The sequence below is a fragment of the Gopherus flavomarginatus genome, chromosome 2, assembly GCF_025201925.1.
Source record: "Gopherus flavomarginatus isolate rGopFla2 chromosome 2, rGopFla2.mat.asm, whole genome shotgun sequence".
Lineage (NCBI taxonomy): Eukaryota > Metazoa > Chordata > Testudines > Testudinidae > Gopherus > Gopherus flavomarginatus.
The window spans coordinates 186,302,218-186,330,083 of NC_066618.1; the positions used below are offsets into that span (position 1 = coordinate 186,302,218).

The 27,866-nt window shown below is 44.4% G+C and overlaps 1 protein-coding gene across 2 annotated transcripts in view; it reads right to left on the bottom strand.

Moving 5' to 3' along the window:
• Positions 1–27,866, bottom strand: part of JARID2 (jumonji and AT-rich interaction domain containing 2) — a 344,692-nt gene that overhangs the window by 72,245 nt on the left and 244,581 nt on the right. For both annotated transcript variants that reach the window (XM_050941573.1, XM_050941574.1), the window contains one exon: positions 14,001–14,170. In XM_050941573.1, coding sequence (XP_050797530.1) covers positions 14,001–14,170 — 170 coding nt within the window. The remainder of the gene's footprint in view (positions 1–14,000; positions 14,171–27,866) is intronic.

Here is a 27,866-nt window from a genome sequence, read left to right on the forward strand (position 1 = left end):
CAGAGCAACCAGCAATACAGGTGACCTATTCAAAGAAATAAAAATCGCTTGCTGCTGTCTCCACTCACCCTCCCCCTGCCAGCTGAGCAGGGATCTAGGGGTGTAGGGGTGACTGGGGCATGATTTTGGAAAGAGCTGAGCTCTGGAGGTGAGTAACTGGGGCAGGGTGGGAAAGGGAGAGCCACACTCTGGGGGCAGAGGGGTAACTGGGGCAGGGGAGAGAACGTCATGCTCTAGGGGTGCAGGGTGAGTGGGGCAGGGAGAGCTGCGCTTGGGGGAGAACGCTAGTACCTCTCTCCACTGGAGCTGTTCTTGAGTGCTCCACTGCTCCTCCAGGCTGCAGCGGCAGCTCTTCCACACACCCCCAGTGGTACAGACTGGTTACTACAGGTGACTGGACTTTAAGCGTCAGGTCAGCAGCCCTGACTGGACACTGCTAGGGTCCCTTTTTGACTGGACTTTCCAGTCGAAAACCGGACACCTGGGAACCCTAAGCTGACAGCATTTTAACCATGCATTGTCTAATCTCTAGCCTTTACTATATAATAAAGGAAGCTGGGTGGACACATGCTCCATTTTCAACCAAATCATTTGTTGGTTATCTTAGCAGTATGAATGTTCTCAAAACTCAGGTTATAAAATTTCAACCAAGGAAACACAGTAAGAAAGGAACATAGAACATTTCAATGTAACCCATACCACACTGGTGCAAGACCCTTGCTGGTATAACCTACCATTCTCTTCTCTCATTTCTACTTATTGTTCTCTTTCTCCTTGAAAGATAGCATCAAATTTTTCGTTGCTCTCCACTCTAGTACTCCTTTACTTCCTGCATACTCTTCTCCAAGTCCCCCTTGTCTAGCCATAGTTCTTCCTCCCCACTCTAGCATTCAGTACTTATCTACTCATCACAGAACCCATGCAGGTACATTACCTCCCATTTTAAAAATAGGAAAGCTAAGGCAGAATGAATAAGTGACCTGACCATATCAAAGCAATAGAGGGAACTAGTCTCAGAACTAGGATTGGTTCAGAATTAGAACTCATTCTCATACATATTCCACCAGACCATGCTTCTTACACTACTAAGCTATTCCTCTTTGTGGTCAGAGGTTACCGCTGCTGCTCAGCAGAAGACCTATCTTCAGCTGCAGGTTGGCAGCCAAGAGGGAGTTTGAACTAGCCTTGGCACCATTAGTGGCAGCACATATAGCATGTGGAAGGATGGACACTGAATGGGGGTTCGGACTAATTGTTATATTTCCTAACATTTTCACATTAGCAATAGACATCAAACCCTGGAACCTGGTTTGCATTTTCATGTCTGTCATCACATGATGGGGGAGAGATTTTTTTGTTCCTTTAAAATTAAAGTAAAAAAAATAGCCATAACATTTCTAGAATTACAAAAATCAGAGGGTTCATAGATATGGGCTTACAAACGCCAAAACCACAGTGACATCAATACCTCTATTAAGTAGTGAAATGTTATTCCCATTTTACACATAGGTATTGAAAGTCTAATTGGCTTGCCTATAGTCCTACAGTGAGCCAGTGGTACAGATGGGAGAAGAACCCAGAAGACCAGCCCCTCTTGTTCCTAGAATCAAGTCAATTTCACATTGCTGCAGCAATATATGAACAGCAGCAGAAGCAGGCACTGAAGTCATTCATGTGAATGGAGGTTAGGGGACAGCATAAGGGAGAATCTTGATTCCTCTGCAGCACTCGGGAGGCTACAGAGTAGAGAAAAAATAGAAAGTTCCTTCTGCCTTCTAGCTGCATTTCTAATTTATCAAACATCTTCCAGCCAGAAGTTGGTATGAAAGATAGAAGTCCGGACAGCCTCCTAACAGAACACCTAACAACTGAGGAAGGTCAGTAGACTTTCATCACTCGCACCTTACTACTATGGTTTCCACCATTATCTTGTATATGCTCTTCTGGCTAGTGTGTGCTTTGTAAGTTTTTTAATCTCTACCATTACAACGTAAATTAATGCTTTATTCTTCACTTCCTGTCCTAAATGACTGACTGTTAACAATGCACAGCACCATATTTTACCGGTGGGTGAAGTGATCCCATATACAACATATATTTATTTTTCATACCACATATGAGAAAAGCTCTATCTATGGCAGAGCACTGTGTATTAGTCTGAATTTTGAAAAGGGCTTTAGGATTCTCTGGGATGAAAGGTGTTCTATACAAATGTAATATCATTAACAGAATGGTTCAAGCAATTAAAATCTGTTCACTTCAAAGCTTACACAAAAGATACAGAATTAATTCTTATTATTTCTTGTCATGCCCAAAGCCCAACTTCAAATGCCCAAATCATTTAGTACCACAAACCAGCTATGAAAACTGCCTTCCAGTTTTTTTTAAAACTACCTCAAGTCTTCATGTTGCAATTCCTTGTATTTTAGAATTAAACTAATCAAGGTTATGAAGCAATTAAAAATCTTCTCTTCCCAAAGTGTCAGCATTTTAATGCCCTCCTTTCATAACTATATTGGTAAACCTGCCATTTGATTGGAATGATCTTATTTGGCTTTCTTTAAGCTGTCTGTATAGTTCTTATGTAGTCCCTAAGAGGCTGAAGTTGGAAGTGACAGAGGAGGAGAAAGACCTGGGTGCACTGATCGATCACAGGATGACTACGAGCCACCAAAGTGATGCAGCTGTGAAAAAGGCTAATGCAGTCATAGGATGCATCAGGTGAAGTATTTTCAGTAGAGACAGGAAGTGTTAGCGCCATTATATGAGGCACTGGTGAAATCTCATCTGGACTACTGTGTGCAGTTCTGGACTCCCATGTTTAAGAAAGATTAATTCAAACTGGAACAGGTGCAGAGAAGGACTGCTAGGATGATCTGAGGAATGGAAGACCTACCTTATTATTAGAGAAGACTCAAAGAGCTTGGCTTGTTTAGCCTAACAAAAAGAAGGCTGAAGGGAGATAGGATTGCCCTCTATAAATATATCAGAGGGATAAATACCAGGGAGGGAGAGGAATTATTTAAGTTAAGCGCTGATGTGGACACAAGAACAAATGGATATAAACTGGCCATCAACAAGTTTAGGCCCAAAATTAGATGAAGGTTTTTAACCATCAGAGGAGTGGAAGTACTGGAACAGCCTCCCAAGAGGAGCAATGGGGGCAAAAAAACCTGACTGGCTTCAAGACTGAGCTGGATACATTTATGGAGGAGATGGTATGATGAGACTGCCTACACTGGCATGTAGCCGATCTGCAACTGCTAGCAGCAAATATTTCCAATGGCTGATGATGGGACACTAGATGGGGAGGGCTCTGAGTTACTACAGAGAATTATTTTTCAGTGTTTGGCTGGAGGTCTTGTCTTCAGGGTCTAACTCAGGGGTAAGCAACCAATGGCACGGGTGCCAAAGGTGGCACGCGAACTGGTTTTCAGTGGCACTCACACTGCCCGGGTCTTGGCCACCAATCTGGGGGGCTCTGCATTTTAATTTAATTTTAAATGAAGCTTCTTAAACATTTTAAAAGCCTTATTTACTTTACATGCAACAATAGTTTAGTTATATATTATAGACTTACAGAAAGAGACCTTCTAAAAATGTTAAAATGTATTACTGGCACGTGAAACCTTACATTAGAGTGAATAGATGAAGATTTGGCACACCACTTCTGAAAGGTTGCTGACTCCTGGTCTAACTGATCGCCATATTCGGGGTTGGGAATGAATTTTCCCCCAGGTCAGATTGGCAGAGACGCTGGGGATTTTTCACCTTCCTTCGCAGCCTGGGGCATGGGTCACTTGCAGGTTTCAAGTAGTGTAAATGGCGAATTCTCTGTAACGAAGTCTTTAAACCATGACTTGAGGATTTCAGTAACTCAGCCAGAGGTTAGGGGGTCTATTTCAGGAGTAGCGAGGTTCTATGGCCTGCATTCTGCAGGAGGTCAGGCTAGATCATCATGATGGTCCTGTCTGACTTTAAAATGTGTATGGGGGCGGTGTTAGTTTAAAAAGCTTATGACACACAGAGGAGATATGCCCTGTTAAGACAGCAGAGGATGGAGACACCAGGCCACTACATTTTCCACCCAGGAAAATGACAATAGTTAAGGGGTACACCACAGCAGAAGGGACAGAAAATTATTTTTTTCTTCACTTTTTTTTTAAATTGTTAATCATCTTATTTTATTTAGATTATAATAAGTTTTTCTTTTTCAAACTAAGCCTGTTTTAAATGAAATTTGAATTTAATATAAACTATGTTAAGCTCAAAAAATTTATCATCTTTTAAAACACTTATATAACAAAAATAAATATGCCGAATCCAAGAGCTTCTATTACAAATTTGTTTTTAAAGACTGCTTTGCTATATAAAGAAAAAATCAGGGGAAAAACATCTAACTTTTGAGGTCAATCTTTATAAATATGGCACAACAGGTCATGTACTGTATTAAGGGCTTCATCCTGTGGGGGACCCAGGGTCTGCGCACCTGGGTGTAAGAGACTGTCAGTCACCACAGGTGTTGGAACCCAGCCTCTGACTCCAGGAGATACCATCATATATCTGATGAGGATCATCCATTAACCATTCTCCCTCCCACCCCCCGCGGGGTGGTCTCATACTCTTATTTTATAGTTTCTTCCTACCTGAACATACTAAAATGTACAATTAATCAGCATCTGAAAATATTAAGCTAGTTATTTCCTTAATAAATGTACATAGTTATATTGTACCCTCCTAGGTAGCAAAAAGATGGTACCAAATATAATGTAAAGGCTCTATTTAATGGTAAATTAACATGTTTTAATAGCTATATCAACCAATGAGAATGCACCTGTCTTTAGAAAGTAACCAAAGTACAAATGGAAAGTTTATGAAAATCAGTTATTTCAACTGAGAGACTTTCCATTTGATTTAAATCACAATTTAAGTTGCTGATTTAAACCACCTTGATTTAAATCAATTCATCCAGCTGTGACCTTAGGCACCCCGGTGTTCACACCCTACATACTACTGCGATAATTTTTGTACAAAATACATCTTGTGAGATAACATTTGAAAGCTATGTCCACTCTGGTCAATACTACTATTGTAAAATATATGTAAAAATGCTGATGTGAAATTATGGATATTTACTAATGTTATGCTTTAAAGTCTGTGACTAAAAGATGGGCAATTGCTACGTTTTCTGCAGACAATGGAAAGGGGCCAATACTGCAAACCAGGTGTGGCCCAGATTCAATGGGCTATTCATTTGTATCGGAGATTGCAGCAGGAAGAGATCACTTATATAGTAAAAACCAAAAGCAGGGGAGGAACTCTCAAGAAGCTCGATCTTCCAAACATTGTGTCTCCTTTACTCAGCATGAACTAATGAACTTTATCAGGGGGTAGAATCATAGACTCTCAGGGTTGGAAGGACCTCAGGAGGTCATATAGTCCAACCCCCTGCTCAAAGCAGGACCAATCCCTAACTAAATAACCTTCAGAAAATATATTTCAAAGGATTATTGGACTGTCAAAGGGAGAGGCAAAGAACCCCAAGTTACCCTTCACCGTAAGGAGACAAAAAACCAAACTATTTGAGCTCTGTGATAGGTCCTGACAGGTAAAAAGCTGGAAAGAAGACTGTGGGAGGGAGAGAGAAAAACCATCTTGAACAAAGACTGTATCTTGCTACATTAAGTTTTAGACTTTTAGAAGCATGTTTTCATTTTTGTTTGTAACCATTTGACTTTAACCCTTAAATCTGAACTTATTTCAAATCTCTCTTCTTGATGAAATACACAGCTTTTGCTTTTATTCTACATCAACCCAGTGCTGTATTTCAATTGCAGTGATTATTAAAAGCTCCAGTTAAAGCCACAAGCTGCTGTGCTTTTGCTTCTTTAAAGGAGCAATGGGTCTTATTACTGACCATTTCAGGGCAGACTATTTTGGGAAAATTCAGGACTTCCGCTGTGTTGGGCTACTTGGCTACTTGCAACCAAGAGTGGTGGAGACCAGAGCATGGCTGTGACGTGACAAGCAGGCTGATGGAGTCAAGAGTTGCTGAACCAAGGCTGCTTACTTAACACACAGACACCCAGTGCATGTGTGTGTGCTGACTGGAGTGTCCACACAGGGAGCTACAACAGCAGAGTGGCACTCAGTGTTCTAGCACTAACAGTGGCACAACCTCTCACTGCTCTCAACTGCATCCCAAAAGGTGACACCTGTCCCATGGCCTATTTAAGAGTGGAATGATTGTGCGAGGACAGCAGAGGCAACATGTGGCTGGGGGAGGCACCCGGGGTCATGTGCACCCCCAGATTTCTGACAGGTCACATGACGATGCAGCTGTGGGGCAGCTGCGAGAGCCAGTGAGCTGCTCTGAGGTAGGGCAGAGGTAGAAGCAACAGCTGGGAGCTGCATGGAGAGGCTGATGCTTTCTGGGGAGGGAGACCAAGGGTAAGGAGCTGGGGGCGTGACTTGAGCTGTGCCTCTGAATTATGTCCTCCCTCCCCAATCCCCATCAGCAGGTACGGGCCGTCTCTGGAGGACAGGGTCACTGGAATGGTGAAAGGTGCCAAAGTTTGGAAAAATATGCACATCTTTGCTGCAGTGACAGTGGAGTTTGCTGCTTGCACACGTTTTCGCAATACTGCAGCACTGTAAAATTGATTAAATCGTTAAATCATGTGAAAGAATGAAGAATTGTGTGTTTTGGGTTATGAAAGGCCAGAAGTTCTGTTAGCATAGGCTGAAAACTGTATTTGGAAGCTTTAATTACTGAGATGCCTCTAATTTAGGAATCCCTAAAAATCAATAAAACCTAGTTCCCAGACCTCCAGCTTATTTTGAAAACTGACCCTGGGAAAGCTTTCTAATGTTGGCTACTAATCATCATCTTTGCTACTATCATCTCCCCTGAAGGGTGGAGGTGGAGTGGAAAGACAACTAACTCCTCAACTTTTACTGCTCCATTAACATTTTTAACCTGTAAATAATTGTAGGGAGGTAAAGGCAACTTAAAACAGAAGCTGTTAGGAATAATGTGATCTCAGTCACAGAAAACACAGTAAAAGTACAGGCTATTGTACTACAGCATAAAGATGACATGTTCCTCTCCACATGCACTACTGAAAGATACTAATTATGCCTCTGGCAAAGGGCACATGGGCTCCTTCAAAGAAGCTATTTAAAGATAAGAACACTGCAGGCAAACACTTCAGAAGTATCCGCACTATTCCATTCCTTCTCATGTTGGAAATTCTGGGGCATGATTTAAAAACTAAAATAATAAAGGAACCGGAATTCTGCCAAGCCTGGTCAATGTTGTATTCTAAACACTTTGAAAATACACCTATTAATTGTTAAAGCTTTTCGTCTTAGCCATATGGCTTTTTTAAAAACAGAACAAAATTAAAAATGCCCATTAATGTCCATTTTCAAGTGAAGAGTTTGAAAAATCAATGAATAGTAATTTCAAAAAAGTGTCCACAGCCCTCACAATTTGTGCTAACGAAAGCAAGCTGGAATTAGTAAATTTGCTCCTCACTTAAATTAGAGCATGTTTAAAAAGAATAATTAGGATCATAAACTTTCAGAGAAATAAAGAAGAACCCAAAGTAATATAGACCTCAGTCCTACAAAGGGACCTCTAAGCACGGGCCTTTTCGCCCTTTGTGGAGTCCTGCTGTCTGCCACCAACAACCTGTACGTAATTTTCCACGTTCCTGGAATTCAATTAGACTTTTCAGCTACATTTTTGCAGGTTAAAGGCCATAAAGAAAAATCTTCCCTCCTCAAGGGAAGAGTGAAGTTCTTGCTGTTACTGGAATTTTTAAATTACTGTACTTACAGGGCGAAGTGTGGCATAAACGTCCGTTTCACAAAGTACAGATGGTAGCTGTAAGTTTACAAAGCTCAGTATATCTTCCTGAAATAACTTACAGAGAACAAGATCAGCTTCACAGAGAAACAAAGCTATTCCATTAGCTTCTATTGGGAGGGAAGAGTCACTTTATATGAGCATTTGTTCAATACTTTAAAGGACTAACACTTTTATGAAGGGATGCAAATCTCTAAGTCCTCATGGCCTTTAACATCGAGGTTTGATATTTTGTATACCATCTGTAAAAGGAATTTGAGTAGGAAACCCAATAGGGTCCCTTCATTTCCCCACTGCCTTATGAAGTACATGAGAGAGCGTACAATTTATTCCAAATACACTCTCCAGCCAACAGAACAGCAACACTTTGAGGCCCAACAGAAGTGTGTAAAACTCCACTGCTGTGAAACTGGCCTAATTAGCCCAAGTGGTACACCTTTCTCAGAATGAGAGATTGTTGTAACGCACATATCAAACATTTATACAGTGCCATACATTTACACTGTTTTCAACAAGATGATTAAGGAAAAAATTTACTCTCCATATAGTATCACATTGTAGTTTTCAAGCAGTCACTGAGCAAATATCATCACCGAGACAACAAAGCTCATACTACTGACTCATCAGCCAAACTCGTTCCCAATCCTGCAAAATGACAGAGTCCCACTGAAATCAACTAGACTCTGCACAAGAGGATCACCCTGCAGTACTGTCTCATGAGCTGACCTGCTGCATAGTTTTCAAAGACCTGAACAAATGTTCTACATGTGCCTCATGATACAGGTACTATATCAACAACAATTACATCACTGCTAAACCTATACATTGCCATGAATTTCAGTTTTACACAATACCAGATGTGACAAAGTTCCTCCTCTACCTTGGTGGGTCCTGCGCTTATTGGCAGATTTGATCACCTCAGTGATCTTCCCCACAGTTTGGATCAACTCCTCCTGTGTCTGATCAGGACTTGGGAGGTTTGGGGGGAACCCGGGCCCGCCCTCTACTCCGGGTTCCAGCCCAGGGCCCTGTGGATTGCAGCTGTCTATAGTGTCTCCTGTAACAGCTGCATGACAGCTACAACTCCCTGGGCTACTTCCCCAAAGCCTCCTCCAAAACACCTTCTTTCTCCTCACCACAGGACCTTCCTCCTGGTGTCTGATAATGCTTGTACTCCTTAGTCCTCCAGCAGCGCACACACACTCTCTCAGCTCCTTGCACCTCTTGCTCCCAGCTCCTCACATGCACTTCCTCTCCTCTGGCTCCTCCTCGCCTGACTGGAATGAGCTCCTTTTAAAACCCAGGTGCCCTGATTAGCCTGCCTTGATTGGCTGCAGGTGTTCTAATCAGCCTGTCTGCCTTAATTGGTTCTAGCAGGTTCCTGATTACTCTAGTGCAGCCCCTGCTCAGGTCACTCAGGGAACAGAAAACTACTCATCCAGTGACCAGTATATTTGCCCTCTACCAGATTCCTGTACCCCATTGGTCTGAGTCTGTCACACAGAGTAAACTGTAAAATAACTGGGTGGGATTTAGCAGCACAGCTCTCAGTAACAACTGAAGCTGCAGAGTTGAAACCCCACATGAAAAGTTCTGAAAGTTTGCCTCTTAGTGTTTAATAAGTGATTGTACTGAAAGAAAAAAGTCTTGTAGTGCTTGTTTGGTGTGAGTGAGTGACCTAAACTGATTTGAAAATTTGACTGGAATTTTTCCTCCATTTCTAAAGGGCTTTGGGTTCATCACCAAGTTTTTACCTGCTTTTCAACTCTAATAATCTGATTTAATCATGGTAACATCTGAAGAGAGAAAGGTGCTTCAATCATAGACAAGGCAGGCTTTCTATTCTTTTGTGTCCCATGGTTCCAGCCAACAGTTTAAAATCAACTTCAAATGTTCTTTTATGCTGAACAATCACCAGTATAAAATCCATCTTAAAATGTTGTGTGTACTGAAGGATGGGGCTGAAGCTGTGTTAAAGAGTCCTGGGGATGGAAAGAGATATTGGGGGGTGGGGGTGTTCTATGGTAGTCACACCAGAATTAAATTCTCACCCCACTTACAGAATCACTTTGTTTAACCACACAACAGCAGCAGAAAGATTGACTTTTCCTTCACAAAAATATTTGCAAGTACTTGGATATAGCAGTGGGTCAACCTTAACATTTCTGAATCTTTATTTGAAAAAGGACATTAGATTCATAATTTTAGGTAGACCAAAGACTTTGGAGGGAAATAGTGTTACAAATGTATGTCAATCATAGCCTCAACTACTTCATTTAGAAAAAACTGTGGATCACAATGCAAGATGTGGGGAAAATATCAGTTTTTCCAATGTTTTTAAAAGGACATTCTCTTGTCCATTAAAGCTTAAGAATGATGTTTTCTACAACATGCTTTTAACTAAGGCTGGCTAACAAAAAAATAAGTTCTTTTTAAACAATGTTCTCTTCAAGCACTTATTCATTTGCAGAATACTGCAGATCCAACAAACTTAAACTAATCAGAAATTGACAGATGGATTTCAATTTTATATCCATTCTGTCATTATTGTCCATGTTGAGCAAAATGTAATAAAACAAGATGGCTTAAAATGAGAAAGGTGAGGAATTGATATTTTTAAAATTATTTTAGATTCAATAATCTGTGTGTTAATAGCAGAGATCCTTGAAATCCATTTGCCTCTGAAAATCGTGGAGAAAATGCAGAATTTGCATTTTTATAGAGTTTTCTACATTCTCTGGAAAAAAAGTACATATATTAACTATTAGCTAAATTTTACTTAAACTATCAGTGTCACTTATTCAATGCACGCAATCTACCCCTTTTGTGGTTGATTTTTTAGTGTGCCTTAAATTTACATAGCTAAACGTACTCCAATAAACTGCTTCAGGCATATAGAGAGAGAGGTTGATCAACAGCATGTAGGGATTTGTGTTTTAATGCATCTCTAAGTTCACTTCAGTCTCCAGCTGTGAGTAATTAAAGTTATGAAGAAATGCCGAAAACTTTATCACCCCTAAAGACCATGTCACTGAGTTTGGCATGGACAAATTTCATGTTGATGGTAACGTGCTGCTCTGTAGATTACATTTGAAGGCAGACAATTGTAGAACACATGCAAAGCTCTGAACAAACCGGATGAAAAGGAACCAAAACAAGAGGCAGAAACAGCAAGACCATTGACAACAGTAAAGAACCAACGCACTGTGACTGGATCATTCTATTAATTTTAATTTTATTATAAATGATTGATGGCTCTGGCAGGCTTCAAACTTGCTTAAAAATTGTAAATATATCAATAAAACATTATGCTCAACTGAAATCTATATATATTATGGCTAGGGAAACTAAAGTTCAGCATTTCATTTCAATCGCAGAAAAATGTGGGGTTTTATGGGGGGAGTTAACAGGATAATTTTGTTTTTTTTAAAACTAGGATGTCTGTTTATTAGTAACATGATAAAGATTTTTTTTTTAAATGCAAGAATTTTAATGTAGCAGTGTCACTTTAGTAAAGACTATTAGGAAAAAAACATAAAAAGTACAATCACCAACTAGTCTAAGTTTCGCAACTTCCCACGGGAGGTCAGCGGAGTGTTTTCCTTGGGAAACAAAGGCTTAATCTTGGGGGAATCTTTAAAATTTCCCCACCACTGCTACTTGCACATATTGGGTAAAGTTCCTTTGTATAACCTTTGTCCAATCTCTTCTCCCTGTAACTTTTTATATTACAGGTGTGTGAAAAATAAGTAAATTAATAAATATACATTAAAAAAATGGTGAAAATGAAGAAGTAAAATGTGCATTATGGGCCATATTTGATGCTCTGCCTCTAGGAGCCCTGTTGTCTCCTGCAGGCACAGCACAGAATATGTACCCTACTGCAATGGCCCCAGCATAATTCAGAGCAGCCTGGGTCCTCTAAATTATGGCATACTCCACAGTGTTCCCTGTGGCTTGAAGCATAAGCCAGAATGGACATAGTGACACGCACTATGGCCCACCGTCTTCTGCCCTAGGCTCCTTCCCCGAACATGTCCCTGATTAAGGCAATCCAATGCAGTGCCTGCGCCACAGGAATTCTCCCCCCAGAGTCCCTGTATGTTGTTCTCAGATCCTATACAGTGACAATAGAGCTGTGTAAGGTTTATTTTTTATCCTAATACTTCCTGGGGGAGGGAATCTATCTATAACCTTTTGTTTACATGCACACATTGTTTGAAAAACACCCATATTTCTGGATCTTGAAGAAATTTGGAGTTGACTGCAGACCTTCAACAACTTTCAAAAACTTCTATTACTTTACAGCAGAACATCTATTAGAAGAAAATTACAGATACCAGATCCAAATGTTCACTATTAGGAGAAAAATCTTGCTGCATGAAGCATTGGATCAGGAGAAAATACCTGGATCTCATATCGCATTATTCATGTCAGATTGCTGAGGGTAAAGTCTCCCCCCTTATCAAATTGCCTCTCCATAGGGGTGGGGGCCTTGAGAGATTTAACAATACATACTTAAGAAGAAGAGGAAAATATATCTGTATGAATGCACCCATGTGCACACACTTCTTAGCTGAATTTTCCCACAAACAGAAGGCACCAACTGGCCCTGAGCACTCCAGCAGCGTGCTGCCAACAGACAGAACAAATTACCACACAGCAAATTAGATCTAATCCACAGAAATGTAGAAAGGGATTGAGTTTGTATTTTAGTCTCCACTGGATGCTACTTTTCACAATCCATATATATTTAAAAAAAAAAAACAACAACCTTCCATCCCTATCCCCTTTACATACTGGATGAGAGAGTCAAGACAGACAGCTTGGCAGCCTAGTTTCAAGCCATTAGCAGCAGTATACATAAGCATAGAAAAATTCAATCATGCTGAACTAGGAGGAGAAAACCAAGGCAGGTAACTATGATTGATGCTGATCAGTTGTATTCCAAGTGAGAGAACTGTGCTGTAAGAGAAGCAATAGGAACCTGCAAAGTGGTAGTAGTAACTGAGAAACGAGGCAAATGAAGCAAACCTCAGGGGATTAGCCCATTGCGTTAGGATTCTGCAAGCAGGGCAGGCACTATCTGTAATGAAGGCACACTCCTTCAACCAGGCTACAGGAAGGTAAAAGCAATGGCAGTGTTCTTCATTGCAAGGCCTGTGAGCCAGTGGTGAAGAGCACAGGACAATGGCAACAGCAACCCCTCTGGCATATTACACATCAGCACCATCTAACTATAAAGGGGCTGGTGGCAGTCCCAGCACTCTCAGATGAAGGATGTTAGAATGCAGGTCTAATGCCACAATCAAGAGATTAAACAGGAGGAAAATATCACCAGGCCTCTGCTGGGGGTGGGGGGTAATGAAAAAGTCCCACCTTGTGGGGAGCCTAAGTGTAACCTAGCAGCGAGGTACAGCACTCCAAGCGAGTCTCTGGTTTAATCAAGACAGAATTATCAATGTGTTATCCAAAGGCTTTTCTTTTCACTGCCAAAAACCCCTGCGTTTTTTTCAGTGGGATAATTGACACAGGCTAGCTAGGAAGTTCACCATATCTACCTTCCTCCTGGTTAGACCTACCGATGCCTTGTTTCCACTACGGTTTTACAGTGAGATAGTGAACATGCATACATTATTCCACTGAATAAACACATTTTTCTTATGCAAAGACAAAACCAAAACGAACCTTTTCTTCTAGTCAGATAAGGCTTGTTGCTGTGGGATTTAGCTGGTGGGGTGAAAAGCAGTTAATGAACACTCCATATGTAGAGGAAGGGAATAACCAGCAACTCCAAGCGGAAATAAAAAAGCACTTGTGAGGGTTAATCAGGGCCTTAGTTTATACAATCAGACATAATTGAGAGCAAGGGATGGAAGGACAAGGAGAAAGGGTGCTAAGTATAAAAGTAATTTCCACTTGCTCTATTATTGGCCTAATTCTATAATCTTATATCGATGAAGTAAAACGCTACTCCACTGTAGCTACAGTCAGACTACTGGGTGGAAATGTGTGCAGTAGGTTCAAGGACAGCACCACTGCGTCCAGCGCTAGACTGTACTGTGTGATACTGCAGCTTATTCTCTGAACTACAGGTTGTTCCCTTAGGCTGCTGTAAGATTCCTACCTCGAAGGCAGAGAAATGTAAGGAAATCTTCTGTCTTGGGCTTCCTTTTGGAGAGGTCAGAAATCTGAGTAGCTGGAGGGGGTAACAACGGTTCCACTATCTTTACTGGAGTTGTGCTGGGACTGTTTGGCTGGGATTGAGCAAACTTCCTTTGTGCTTGCAGCCTTGGCCTGTGAAAAGAAGAGAAAAACACAAGCATTATTAGGGAGAACCAAGAATACATACTTAAATTTAACAATTCACTGTGAGACGAGAGGGCGAAATCAATCTATTACCAATAACATCTTTCTTGGTTGTGTTTAGCCCACAACATATTTTTGAAGTGTAACAATTATGATTTATTCAGTTTCTGCGAAAGTTTGTTTTACCACAGTTATTTTACAGTTTCTGTTGCAATTTTAAGAATTTCAAGGTGATTTTTACCTAGCATGCACTAAGTCAGTATAGCAAACAAGGAACTTTTCACGCATAAGTGTGACTAGCACGTTATATGTTCCAAACATTTTCACCCACTCCGTATAATTAAATTACGCCAACTAATATCTGCTATCTTTCCTTCATGAAAACCTCTTTCTTGAAAAGGTGCAAAAACATTTGTTACTTTGGTTCTAGCCTAGTTAACATTTTGCTTAATTTATAATTGAACATTTTTAAATTAAAGTTTCTTAACTATTCCAATCCACTAAAACTGACTGTTTGTGATAAAGTGGGTGAGGTCCAAAGTGGGTCCAATATCTTTTGGTGAGAGAAACAAGCTTGAGAGACACAGAGCTCTTCTTCCAGTCTGGGAAAGATACTCCCAGTTTTACAGCAAAATGCAATATGGAACAGATTGTTTAGCATGACTAGTTAGCACGTATTCTAAGGGACCATACAGAGTGGAGTGGCCTGATAACACCTCTACAGTCGCAGGACAAAAAGAGAGGGTTAGCGGGCTGCAATCCATTACACCTTGCATTTTGCTGCGATGCTGGAAATACCTTTCCCAGACCTGAAGAAGAGCTCTGTGTAGAAGTTGGTCCAATGAAAAAGATAGCCTGAGGCAGACATGGCTAAAACTACACTGCACAAAACAGAGAGTGACAGAAATCACAAGAGTTTAATCCAGGAGCATCAACACATACTTCAGTTGTATTGTTGTACATCCATAAGTGCAGTTTTGCAAAGTGTCAAGGAAAGCATTTTATTTTTGACCAGCAAGTAAAATATCAAGTTTTATTTCCCATGGTCAGCAGCCTGGTAAAGAGCAAGCAAGTAGATTTTGTACTTGGGCTGTAAATATTCAAGGACAATTTTGCAAGGCTGCATTAGCAAGAACGAAGAACAGGGAAGGGCAGAACAAGGTTATCTTGTTGCTTGCCCTCTGTGACTAGCTGTACTTCATAGATTAATCTTGAGTATGTGTCATCTATAGAGCTCTACCAAATTCATAGTCCATTTTGGCCAATTTCACGGTCACAGGATTTTAAAAATCTTAAATTTCATGATTTCAGCTATTTAATTCTGAAATTTCAGTGTTGTAATTGTAGGGGTCCTGACCCAAAAAGGAATTGTGCGGTGGTTGCAACGGTATTGTAGGGGGGGTGGGGTGGTACTGTTATGCTTACTTCTGTGCTGCTGCTGGCGGCAGCACTGCCTTCAGAGCTGGGCAGCTGAAGAGTGATGGCTGCTGGCCAGGAGCCCAGCTCTGAAGGCAGAGCCGCGGCCAGCACCAGCGCAGAAGTAAGGATGGCATGGTATGGTATTGGCATCCTTACATCTCCACTGCTGCCTACAAAGCCGGGCCCTCAGTCAGCAGCCGCCACTCTCCAGCTGCCTAGTTCTGAAGGCAGCAGTGCAGAGGTAAGGGTGGCATGGTACGGTATTGCCACCCTTACTTCTACGCTGCTGCTGGCAGAACGCTGCCTTCAGAGCTGGGCGCCTGGCGAACAACTGCTGCTCTCTGGCCGCCGAGCTCTGAAGGCAGCATAGAAATAAGGGTGGCAATACCACAACCTCCCCAAAAATAACCTTGCCACCCCCCACAATCCCCCATTGGGTCAGAACCCCAATTTGAGAAACACTGGTCTCCCCGGTGAAATCTGTATAGTATGCGGTAAAAGCACACACAAAACCAGACTTCACAGTCCGTGACACATTTTTCATGGCTGTGAATTTGGTAGTGTTTTAGTCATCTAATTTGGCTGAGAGGACTGAAAACAAGCAAAGTGGACTTGGGACTCATATTACAAATGAGAAAACTCGCCTATGGTTCTCGTGGGTACTCATTTGCAATAATAATAAATAATAATAAATAATTTAGAGTAGAAATTTGTTCTAGGAAAAATACCCCTGTGCAGGGAAGTCAACTGGAGGGGAACAACTGTGTGCCTCACTTTGACCCTGATACTGCATAGCACTCAAGTCTTATGGAAGTGAGTGGGAATTAAATTCCTTGCTGAACTGAGCCCTGGACAAACCCAGATTTCCAAGCATTCCACAAGTTTGACAGAGAGAACACAGTACAGAATAAAAGGGCTTCATAGCAGTCAAAATTCAAAAGTTATTCAGATAGTTAGACGTTAATAACTCACAATCTTTATAATTTATAACTTTACAAAAGCTAGTTTAAAATTCCAGTCTTCAAAGAAAAAAAGGCAGCTAACCCATAGATGGCTACTAGTGGCATGGCTGGAACAAGATGATAAAAAGACCTAAAATATCAATTTTTGGAGGAGAGGGAAGGCAATTTTACACTGATTACTGGTTCTACTAATACAATATTTATCTAATATGAACTTGAGATCTGTAACAAATATTGCCACAGAATAATCCAGGTTTGTCATTGTATTGCAAACTATCATTGTGACTCTCTGATCAAATTATACACATTCAAGTACATTGCTGACAAAAATTTAGATGTAAAAGATAATCAATTAGTGAGGGTAAAAGCAGTAAACTGCAACCTTCTCCAATTTCACAGCTATTAAAACTCTGCCATGCAGCCATTCATACCTGTAACAAGTTTTTGCTAAGGAAAGAGGTGGCATTTATAAACCATATCAGAGAACTAAGTGCCAAAGAGCAGCATCTATTATATATGTGATCCTAAAAATATCCAGTAAATAATATCTTAGGAGAATGAGTACTACAGTCGAGGGAGACACTAAAATCTGTCTGCACAGAAAAGCTATAGATTGGTGGGAAGAAGAATTTTTTCCTCACAAGAACTTTAAGACCTGCCTTAAATCTACAAAGCCAAGACATTTCAGAGTTAAATTACCTTGCCAGGCTTACGCTGCTCTCTAAACATACATGCATATTAACACCAAGAGAGCAGTAGAAGTATCATCCACATACTTCATGGTTTTATCTTCAAAAAAGTGTTGTGGTGGATACTATGCACAATGTGTGTTCTCTCAAGCAAAGGAATGCCCAGCTAAAACACTGAAAAAATATCAGCATTATTTATACCCTCTAATAATGACAGAAAATGAATTGTTTAACAATTCCTCTAAATTTGTTGTCCCTACAGTCTCACACAATTGCCCATAAAGAAAACTATATTCCATGGTGATCAAAAGACTCTGCTAAATTCCTGATAGACATATATTGCTTGTTTATTTCCACCTCCTCAGGGGCTCATATACTGCTTATTATTATAACAGTGCTTATGATTCTTGAACTGAAACAGACTAATTGAACATTCATATTCGTTGTCTCTAGGAACAATGATCCTTTAGAAAAAAAGCGCTTCTATACACCAATACATCTGTCCCAAAATTTCATTCAGTTTGTAAATGTAGAATACGATCCCCTCTGCATTCATGCAGACTAGAGAGCTCTTGCATTGGATAAATGGGATTTTAACTTCAACTGGTTATGTTTTTATCACCAAAAGCACACATGCGGCCACAAGTAATGCTTTGTTATGGATTCTCTTCTGCACAAAATCTACACTCTCTAGCCAAAAAGCAGATAGTTAAATTTAGTCGGGAAAAGAACCCTGCTTGCTGCTGTAGCATAAGTTCATTTGGGGGGGAAAAGCACTCTGATAATCTCCCAACCATGCCGTCAAAAAACAAACAATCCATACACCAAATTGGGCAAATGCTTGTTGAATTTCTCTGTTCAAGTCCACCCCAACCAAAAAGACAGCTAACTTTTCTATAACTGGTGTTCGAGATGTGCTGCTCACATCTGTTCCACAATAGATGTGAGTGCTCGCTGCATGCACTAGTGTTGAAAGTTTTTCCCCTAAAAGTATCCATCAGGGAACACCCCTAGCGACTCCTGGAGTGGCGCCTCCATGGCATGGTATAAGGGGCGCTGTGCGCTTCCCCCACCCTCAGTTCCTTTTTGCCAGACAACTCTGAAAGAGGTGAAGGAGGGCAGGATGTGGAATAAACATGAGCAACACATCTTGAAGAACATCAGTTACGGAAAAGGTAACTGTCTTTTCTTCTTGGAGTGAATGCTCATGTGTATTCCACAATAGATGACTCCAAGCAATATCTGTTGGAGGTGGGTAGGAGTTCACAGACTCTCGGGACGGAGCATTGTCCTGCCAAACCTGGCGTCTTCCCTGGTCTGGGTGACGATCGCATAATGCAAGGTGAACGTGTGAACTGAAGACCACATGGCAGCCCTGCAAATGTCCTGAATGGGGACATGGGCGGAAAAGGCAGCCGACGAGGCTTGCGCCCTAGTTGAGCGTGCCCTCACAATTGATGGGGAATGGATTCCCATCAGGTCGTAACAGGTACAGATGCACGACGTGATCCAGTTGGAGAGCCGTTGAGTGGAGATCGGACGACTCCTCATGCATTCGTCCAAGGCGATGAACAGCTGCGAGGACTTCCTGAACGGCTTAGTCCGCTCCAGGTAAAAAGCCAGAGCCCATCTCACATCCAGCGTGTGGAGGTGGTGCTCCTCACTGGACACATTGGGCTTGGGGCAGAGAATTGGCAGGAGAATGTCCTGACCCATGTGGTAGGTGGAGACCACCTTCGGGAGGAATGAAGGGTGTGGGCAGAGCTGGACCTTATCCTTATGGAACACTGTGTATGGGGGCTCGGAGGTCAGGGCTCTGAGTTCCGAGACCCACCTCCTCGATGTGATCGCTACCTGGAAGGCCACCTTCCACGAGAGGTGTGACCAAGAGCACAGTTAGCACCTCGAACAGGGGACCCATCAGCAGGACCAGCACCAAGTTAAAGTCCTACTGCGGGAATGGCGGCCTAACGTACGAGCAGCCACGGGGGAAACGCCCTGCTCAGCCGCCAATCAGGAAAACCGAGACCACTTTGCCAAGTAGGCTCGGTGCGTGGAGGGTTGCCTGCTTTCCAAGAGGATGCACTGAACCCTTTCTGAGCACATCCTTTCCTCCCAGCCTAACCATTGAGCAGCCACACCGTGAGGTGGAGTGCCACTAGGTTGGGGTGGAGGAGGTGGCCCTAGGAGAGCAGGTCCAGGCGGGATGGTAATGGCCACGGTAGGGAAACCGTCAGGCTCTTGAGGGTCCCGTATCAATCCTGCCTGGGCCATGCTGGGGGCAATCAGGAGAACTCAGGCCCCATCCATCTTTATCTTTTCCAGGACCTTGCTGATCAGCGGGAACCGGGGGTGGGGGTGGGGGGGGGGGGGGGGAAGGCATAGAGAAACCGGTCTGACCAGGATAGGAGGAAGGCATATGAGATAGTGCCCCATCCCAGCCACCTCAGGAGCAGAACTGGGGACAGCAACTGTTCTGATGAGTGGCAAACAGGTCTACCCGGGGAGTTCCCCACTCTTGGAAAAGTCTGTGCACCACCTCAGGGTGAAGAGACCATTCGTGCTGAGAGGAGAAGTCCCTGCTCAAGCAATCCGCCCATGAGTTCTCGGTGCCCAGTAGGTGGTAGGCCTGTAGGCAAAGGTCATGGGCTATACAGAAGTCCTACAGCTTGAGGGCATCTAGGCAGGGGGCAGAGGATCTGGCCCCACACTGCCTGTTGATGTAAAACATCGAGGTCATGTTGTCCATGAGAACCCTGACCATCCCGCCCTCCAGGTGCAAACAGAAGGCCATGCACACCAGCCGGACCACCCGGAGCTCCTTGACATTTATGTGGCAGGCCAGATCCTCTGCAGACCACAGACCTTGGGTCTGAACATCTCCCACATGGGCTCCCCGCCCCAGGTCCGATGCGTCAGACACCAGTTCCAGCGACTGGGGTCTGCCTCTGAATGGGACCCCATTGGAGCATGTTCCCCAGAGAGGGTAGCTTTATTGCTCGTGGGTCCCTAATGAGGACCGGGAGGTCCCCCCGGGCATCCCATCAAAACTGACGTTTCCCTGCCTGTTTGCCCTTGGAGGATCCAAGCTGGGGGGCAGACCGAGACTGCCTCTGTGAGCGTTTCTTATAGTCCCGTGACTTTTTATAAGGGGGCTCATATTTGAAGTGGGTGGCCTGGTGGGAGCTTGCTGTGGCTTAAACTTAGGTCTAGCTGGAACCGAACACAGAGGCCAAGAGTCTTAAGCGTAGTGCGGGAGTCTTTCAGGCCGTGCAATTTTACGTCCATCTGTTCCGTAAACGGAGCCTTGCCGTCAAACGGGAGGTCCTGCAAGGAGTTCTGCCCCTCACTGCACAGCCCAGACAGCAGGAGCCATGACGTCCTTCTCATAGACACCGTGGAGGCCCTGGAGCATGCGGCCATGTCCGCTACATCCATCGTTGCCTGCAGGGTTGCCCTGGCAGCCACTGTACCTGCCTCCACCAGAGCTTTGAACTTCCTGTCACGCTCCTGGAGGAGTCCTCGAACTTGAGCAGAGAGCTCCACAGATTGAACTCACATCAGCCCAGGAGAGCCTGATGGTTTGCCACTTGTAACTGGAAGCTCAAGGATGAATAAATTTTTCTCCCAAATGAATCCAGCCTCCTTGAATCTTTATTTTTTGGAGTGGGGGACAGCTGGCCCTGCCGCTCCCTGTGGCTGACCAACTTGACCACCAGGGAGTTGGAAGCAGGATGGGTATATAGATATTCACATCCCTTGGCAGGCACAAAATACTTGCATTCCACTCTCTTAGAGATGGGGTGCAATGAGGCCAGGGTTTGTCACAAGGCATTTGAAATTTTTGCCACCCCTTTGTGGAGTGGCAAGGCCATGCTGCCCGGCATCAAGGCGGACAGGATGTTAAAAACGAGTCCGAGGGCTCCTCCACATCCTCTGCCTGAAGGTTGAGGTTTGATGCCACCCTTTCTAATAGTTTTTGCTGGCGAGGCCAGGCTGACGTACGACTTGTCCGCAGACCAGGAGGAGAGGCGGCGCTGGAAGCGGTGCCAACATGAGACCCTGATCCCAACGTGGCAGAATGGTACCACTGGTAGCAGCTGCTCCGCGGTCGGCTCTGGCAGGCGGAGCTGCCACAGTGAGGTGAAGGCAATCGACGCCTGGGGCTGTGGGAGCAGTTCCATTGTGGGGTCCTGGAGTGAGATGACGAATAGGAATGGCACTGACATTCGTGTTGCGACTGGCTATGACAGCCCCTCTGAGAGGAAGACCTTCGGCTTTGTCTGTCCCGTCGATGTTCACTCCTTGAGGCGGAGCGATGCCTGGAGTCTCTGTCAATCAGAACCCAGCCAGACAACCTGGTGGGGGTCGATAGCAACCTGCATGGACTACGCATGGGATGGTTGCTGAGCGGCAAACGGCATTGGGAACATTCTCTCAATCATGACCAGTACCAAGTTGGTGGCAACTGTGGAGATCCCAGCAGTGGCTTGCCTCTGGACCACGGAGCCAACATTGGCGGTGCTCCTGGTACTGGCATGGACATAACATCCCAAGATGCTTGCAGAGCCTCTGGAGCAGAGGATATCCGGACATCCGGGGAAGCCTGCTCCAAATGGGCCGGGCTACTCTGCTCGACCTGAGTTGGAGGCCTAGAGGCCAATGGGGACTGTTGACTGCCCAACATGAGTCTAGCCTCTCCTCTAGTCTTGCTCCAGTGCTGCGGCAGAGAAGGCCTCTTCTTAGCCTTCTTGGCATGTCCTGTGGACAGGGAATGGTGCTGACTGGTAGAGGGCACCGGGAGTTGCCACGTACCAACACCACAGTACTCGGTGCCGACCCAGAGCGGCGCACTAGAGTTGGGGTCAACGCTGACTCCATCCGGATGGTCCGGAGCCTAATGTGTCTCTCTCTCGGTCCTAGGCTTGAATGACTTGCAAATCTTGCAGTGATTGCTGAGATGGGTTTCGTCCAAGCAGAGTAAACAGTCCGTGTGCAGATCACTCACTGGCAGCAGTCACCTACAAGTATCCCACGACTTAAAACCCGGGGCACAGAGCATGCCCTGGCCTGGGTGCACTAACTAAACTAAAACAAATCATACTACTGACTACAGGTACCATACACTGAACGAACAACAGTTCTCGGGAAAAGCTGCAGCAAAGCTGGAGCAGAGCAGTTCTGAAGCACCTTCACTGGTGGCAAGAAGGAACTGAGGGTGGGGGGAGAGTGTAGCTCCCCATATACTGTACCATGGAGGTGCCACTCCAGTGGTCGAGAGGGGCGCTCCCCTACGGGTATTGCTAGGGGGAAAACTTCAGACACCAGTGCACATGCTGAGCACACATACCTATTGTGGAATACATGAGCAATCACGCAAAGAAGATGATTTAGATAAGAAGTAATACTAAGGGTGACTGAACAGAAATCCAAGAAATGCATATTTGAAGCCTGTCATAAGATTTAATGTTAACTCTTTACATTAAGGATTATCCATCTGGTTATTTGCAACACAATGTACCATCACATGAGGTTTGAGTCAGAGTGTGTTCCTACCCAATCATCACATCCCAGGAGCAAAGTAATATTTTTAGTCCATGGGGTGCTGAAAGGGAGTGGGGAATGACCAGTATATTTATCCTAAGTATTAATGTCTATTGAATTAGTAAACTAAAAGTACATTTCGAAATGCCTTGAAATGTATGTTTTGCCCCATTCCTTTCTCACTCGTTCCAAATCCAGTACACACTTTCCTCATATTCTGACCACCTCTTCAATGCTACATTTCTCCAACCTCACCCAGCTACCAGATAGTAAAAAAGTCTATCCACCCCACAACAGTCCAACCCCAGCAGAGGCCTTCCAATCTAGTTATGACATTTAGGGCAGAAGATCTTCACCCAGTCCACTTTCAAGACACACCATGACTTTGTTACTACCAGAGGGGGTGAGATGGCACACTTGATCATACATTAACAAAGTCTCAACAACTGCTCTTCCTTCAGTCTCTCCCTCCCTGATATAATTGAGTTAGCACCACTTCTGATGTATTCTCTGTTCTCTCTTGCTTTGTTCTCACTCCTGCAGTACACTACCTCTTGGCCAGGGAACCAGACCCTCAGTGCCTGAAATGTCAAGATTTATGAACTAAAAAAGCCTGGCCAATTCACTTTAACGAGGTGAATTTAAAAAACAATCAAACTTACAGCATTTTTACTCTTTGGGGCTTTCAAAGTCACTGCCATTAGTATATGGACTGGCACAAGTTCCACAGGCTTCAGTTGTGATATGTGGAAGTATATGACTAGCTAACATGTGGCAGAGAGTGACTAATAACTAGATGTTTAGTCTATCATGCAGTTTTAATATTGTGGAATTGCAGTTTCTAGGTTAAATTTTTGATTCAATGTTTAAAATTAGATTTCTGCCTCAGTTTCATAACTTACTAAATGACAAAGTCTCAGAACATGGCCTAGGGAAAACCTAAATGTGCTATACAATTCAAAGCACTGGTAACATTCAGCTGTTCCCTTCTTGACTTAATTTTAATTTTATTAACTCATTTAATCTTATTAACTTAGCTTTCTAATACGAAAAACCTTAAAGTAGTAAATCCAATTATTTAGATTACATACCAATTCTAAACAAAGACAGAGTGGGTGGTCTGTTCACTCCAGAGCAAGACATTTTGCATCTGGCAAATACCAAAATGACCAACATGGTTGCTCTCTTTGAATGGTATGGGGAACAAGCTCTTGTTGGTTTGCCAACTTACTGAAAGGCCAATTAAAAAAGGGGGGGGGGAAATGCTGTTTCTATTTCCAAAATAATTACCCTGTCCACTCTAGGCCAAAATAGACACTATAGAGCTGACAAATACTCCTACATAAAAGGCTTCAGTGTGTGAAGAAAGGGAAAATCCTCAAAATAATAATAAGCACTGTGTAAAATGTATGTAAATAGAAAAATGAAAACTAACCATTACAAATACCTAGATTAACTTTTTGCTTTTAAAAAAATACAGTCATGAAATAATACACTTTTCCCCCGAACCACAGCTAAACAGACTCTAAAAATTCACTAAGCTGAGCAACCAAGACCCAGAAAGAAGAGCCTTTGCTAAGTTTCTATACAACATTTCTACAAAAGCTAGTTACAATTATCAAGTGTTTAGATGCAAGATATTAGTGTGTTAAAATAGGAGAGGTGTACACAATAAGAATATTCTAAGACTGCATCTATGCTACAAAAGAAGGCCACGTTAGGAAAATATTTTTTAAAAATTAATTTAGTTGACATGGTTTTCTTATCAAGTGTGGTCCTGGTTTATGGTAACAAACACTTTTTGAAAACTGTTCTAGTCTAGAATTTTTCTATAAATAAGCCTTGTAAGCAAATTATAAACCATGCACACTGCAGTTCCAAGACTGAACTAGCTAAAGGTACTTTTAAACGCATCCACTCACGCCACCCCAGGGTGTCCTAGGGCCATTTTTTTGGTGGTGTAGACAAGGTCACACTGAGGAAGAATACACTCACTAAACAAGACACTCTGCAAAGTAAGGTCCAAGTTATTAATACAACTGTATTAATTTTAGTAAAGATTCGTGTTCCAGATTATCCCATGCACTCGGTTACTTAGAAAACAAGCTTTTTAAGATACCTTAAAAATTACTGCACAAATATAAGACAATAAAACCAAAACTTAATACAAAAACAGTAAGCGCTCAATAGTGGACTACACTGCACAGCACTTCTGTCAGGAAGTTACTTACAATTATCAGTAGGTTGCTTTTAGTTCTATATTTCTCTGAGAGTCTTACACTGCATTCAGTTTACCACACCTTAACTCTCACTAGAAAGCCAAGTGTAGATACAGCATAAAGGTTAGGCTGGAGAAAAGACGGTTACTCACCTTGTAACTGGTGTTCTTCGAGATGTGTTGCTCATATCCATTCCAGGTAGGTGTGCGCGCCGCGCGTGCACATTTGCCGGAAACTTTTTTACCCTAGCAACTCCAGTGGGCCGGCAGGTCGCCCCCTAGAGTGGCACCACTATGGCACTTGATATATACCCCTGCCGGCCCGCCCGCTCCTCAGTTCCTTCTTGCCGGCTACTCCGACAGTGGGGAAGGAGGGCGGGTGTGGAATGGATATGAGCAACATATCTCAAACAACACCAGTTACAAGGTGAGTAACCGTCTTTTCTTCTTCGAGTGATTGCTCATATCCATTCCAGGTAGGTGAATCCCAAGCCTTACCTAGGCGGTGGGGTCGGAGTGAGAAGTCGCGGCCTGGAGCACTGCAGAGCCAAAGGCCGCATCATCTCTGGACTGCTGAACCAGGGCGTAATGGGAAGCGAATGTGTGGACCGGTGACCAGGTCGCCGCCCTACAAATGTCTTGGATCGGCACGCGGGCAAGGAAAGCCAGCAATGACGCTTGCGCTCTGGTGGAGTGAGCAGTCACACAGCCCGCCGGAACGTGGGCCAGGTCATAACAGGTCCTGATACAGGAGGTAACCCAGGAAGATATCCTCTGCGAGGAAATCGGTAGTCCCTTGACCCGGTCCGCTACCGCCACGAATAACTGGGGGGACATGCGGAACGGTTTGGTCCTGTCCACATAAAACGCTAGCACCCGACGGACATCTAGCGAGTGGAGCTGTTGCTCCCTGTGGGATGAATGGGGCTTTGGGAAAAAGATGGGGAGGAAGATCTCCTGGTTAATGTGGAAAGCTAAGACCACCTTGGGAAGAAAGGCGGGGTGTGGTCTCAGCTGCACCTTGTCTTTATGGAAGACCGTATACGGGGGATCTACTGTGAGGGCCCGTAGTTCCGACACCCGTCTAGCTGAGGTGATGGCCACTAGGAAGGCGGTCTTCCATGAGAGATAGAGCAGGGAGCAAGTAGCTAACGGCTCAAATGGAGGACCCATGAGCCTAGTTAGGACCAGGCTGAGATCCCATGAAGGGGTAGGAGGGCGGATCTGTGGATAGAGACGTTCCAGTCCCTTCAGGAATCTCGCCACCATAGGGTGGGAGAAGACGGAACGTCCGTCCCCTCCAGGATAAAACGTGGAGATAGCCGCAAGGTGAACCCGAAGGGACGATAACGCCAGACCCTGGGCCTTGAGGGACCAGATATAGTCCAGAATAGTGGTGATGGGAATCTCCATAGGGAGAAGACCTTTCTCCGAACACCAACAAGAGAAACGCTTCCACTTAGCCGAGTAAGTAGCCCTGGTGGAAGGCTTTCTACTGCCCAGGAGAATCTCCCGAACCGGGGTAGAGCAGAGTAACTCGGAGCCGGTCAACCACACAGGAGCCATGCCGTAAGGTGCAGAGACCGAACGTCCGGGTGACAGAGCCTGCCGTGGTCCTGGGTGATCAGGTCCGGATGAAGGGGCAGGGCAACTGGGTTGGCTACTGAGAGGTCCAGCAACATGGGGTACCAATGTTGTCTGGCCCACGCTGGAGCTATCAGAATCACACGAGCTCTGTCTCTGCGCACCTTGAGGAGGACCCTGTGTATCAGCAGAAAGGGAGGGAACGCGTAAAACAGGTGGGTCGCCCATGGGATCAGGAAGGCATCCGCTATAGACCCGGGCTCCCGACCCTGAAAGGAGCAGAATGTTCGACATTTCCTGTTCTCCCTGGACGCGAAGAGGTCCATCCGGGGACGACTCCATCTCTGGAAGAGTGAGAGGGCGACGTCTGGGCGGAGGGACCACTCGTGCGAGTGGAAGGACCTGCTCAGTTGATCCGCTAGAGTGTTTCGTACTCCCGGGAGATAGGAGGCGGAAAGGTGAACGGCATGGGCTATACAAAACTCCCAGAGACGCATCGCCTCGAGACATAGGGGAGAGGACCTGGTGCCGCCCTGCTTGTTGATGTAGAACATGGTCGTCGTGTTGTCGGTGAACACCGCGACACAACGACCTTGAAGGTGATGGACGAACGCTTGACAAGCAATACGGACTGCTCTCAACTCCCGTATGTTGATGTGGAGGTCCAGCTCCTGAGGGGTCCACAGGCCCTGAGTTCTTCGGGTGCTGCAGTGCGCCCCCCAGCCCAGATCTGAGGCATCCGTCGTCAGGGATGCCGAGGGCTGGGGCGGATGGAACGGGAGCTCTGCACAGACTACGGACTGGTCCAGCCACCACCAAAGGGAGTCCAGTACCCTTTGGGGAACGGTGACAACTGTATCCAACGAATGTCTGGCCGGCCGGTACTGCGCGATGAGCCAAGATTGAAGAGGCCTCATGCGGAGTCAGGCATACGCTGTCACGAACATACAGGCTGTCATATGTCCCAGGAGGGCCAGACATGTTCTTAGAGAGGTCAGCGGGGCCGCGTGCAAGCGCAAAATGATGGCCGACAGCGACTGGAACCTGGGCAAGGGTAGTAAGGCCCTGGCCAGGGTAGAGTCTAGAACGGCCCCGATGAACTCTATCCTCTGCGTGGGGAGCAGAATAGACTTGTCCATGTTGATCACGAGGCCTAGGGCAGCAAAGAGGCTGTTGATCCTGCGGACGTGGTCGTGGACCTGCAGCTCCGATGTGCCCCGGATCAGCCAGTCGTCGAGGTAGGGGAACATGTGAATGCGGCTGCGCCG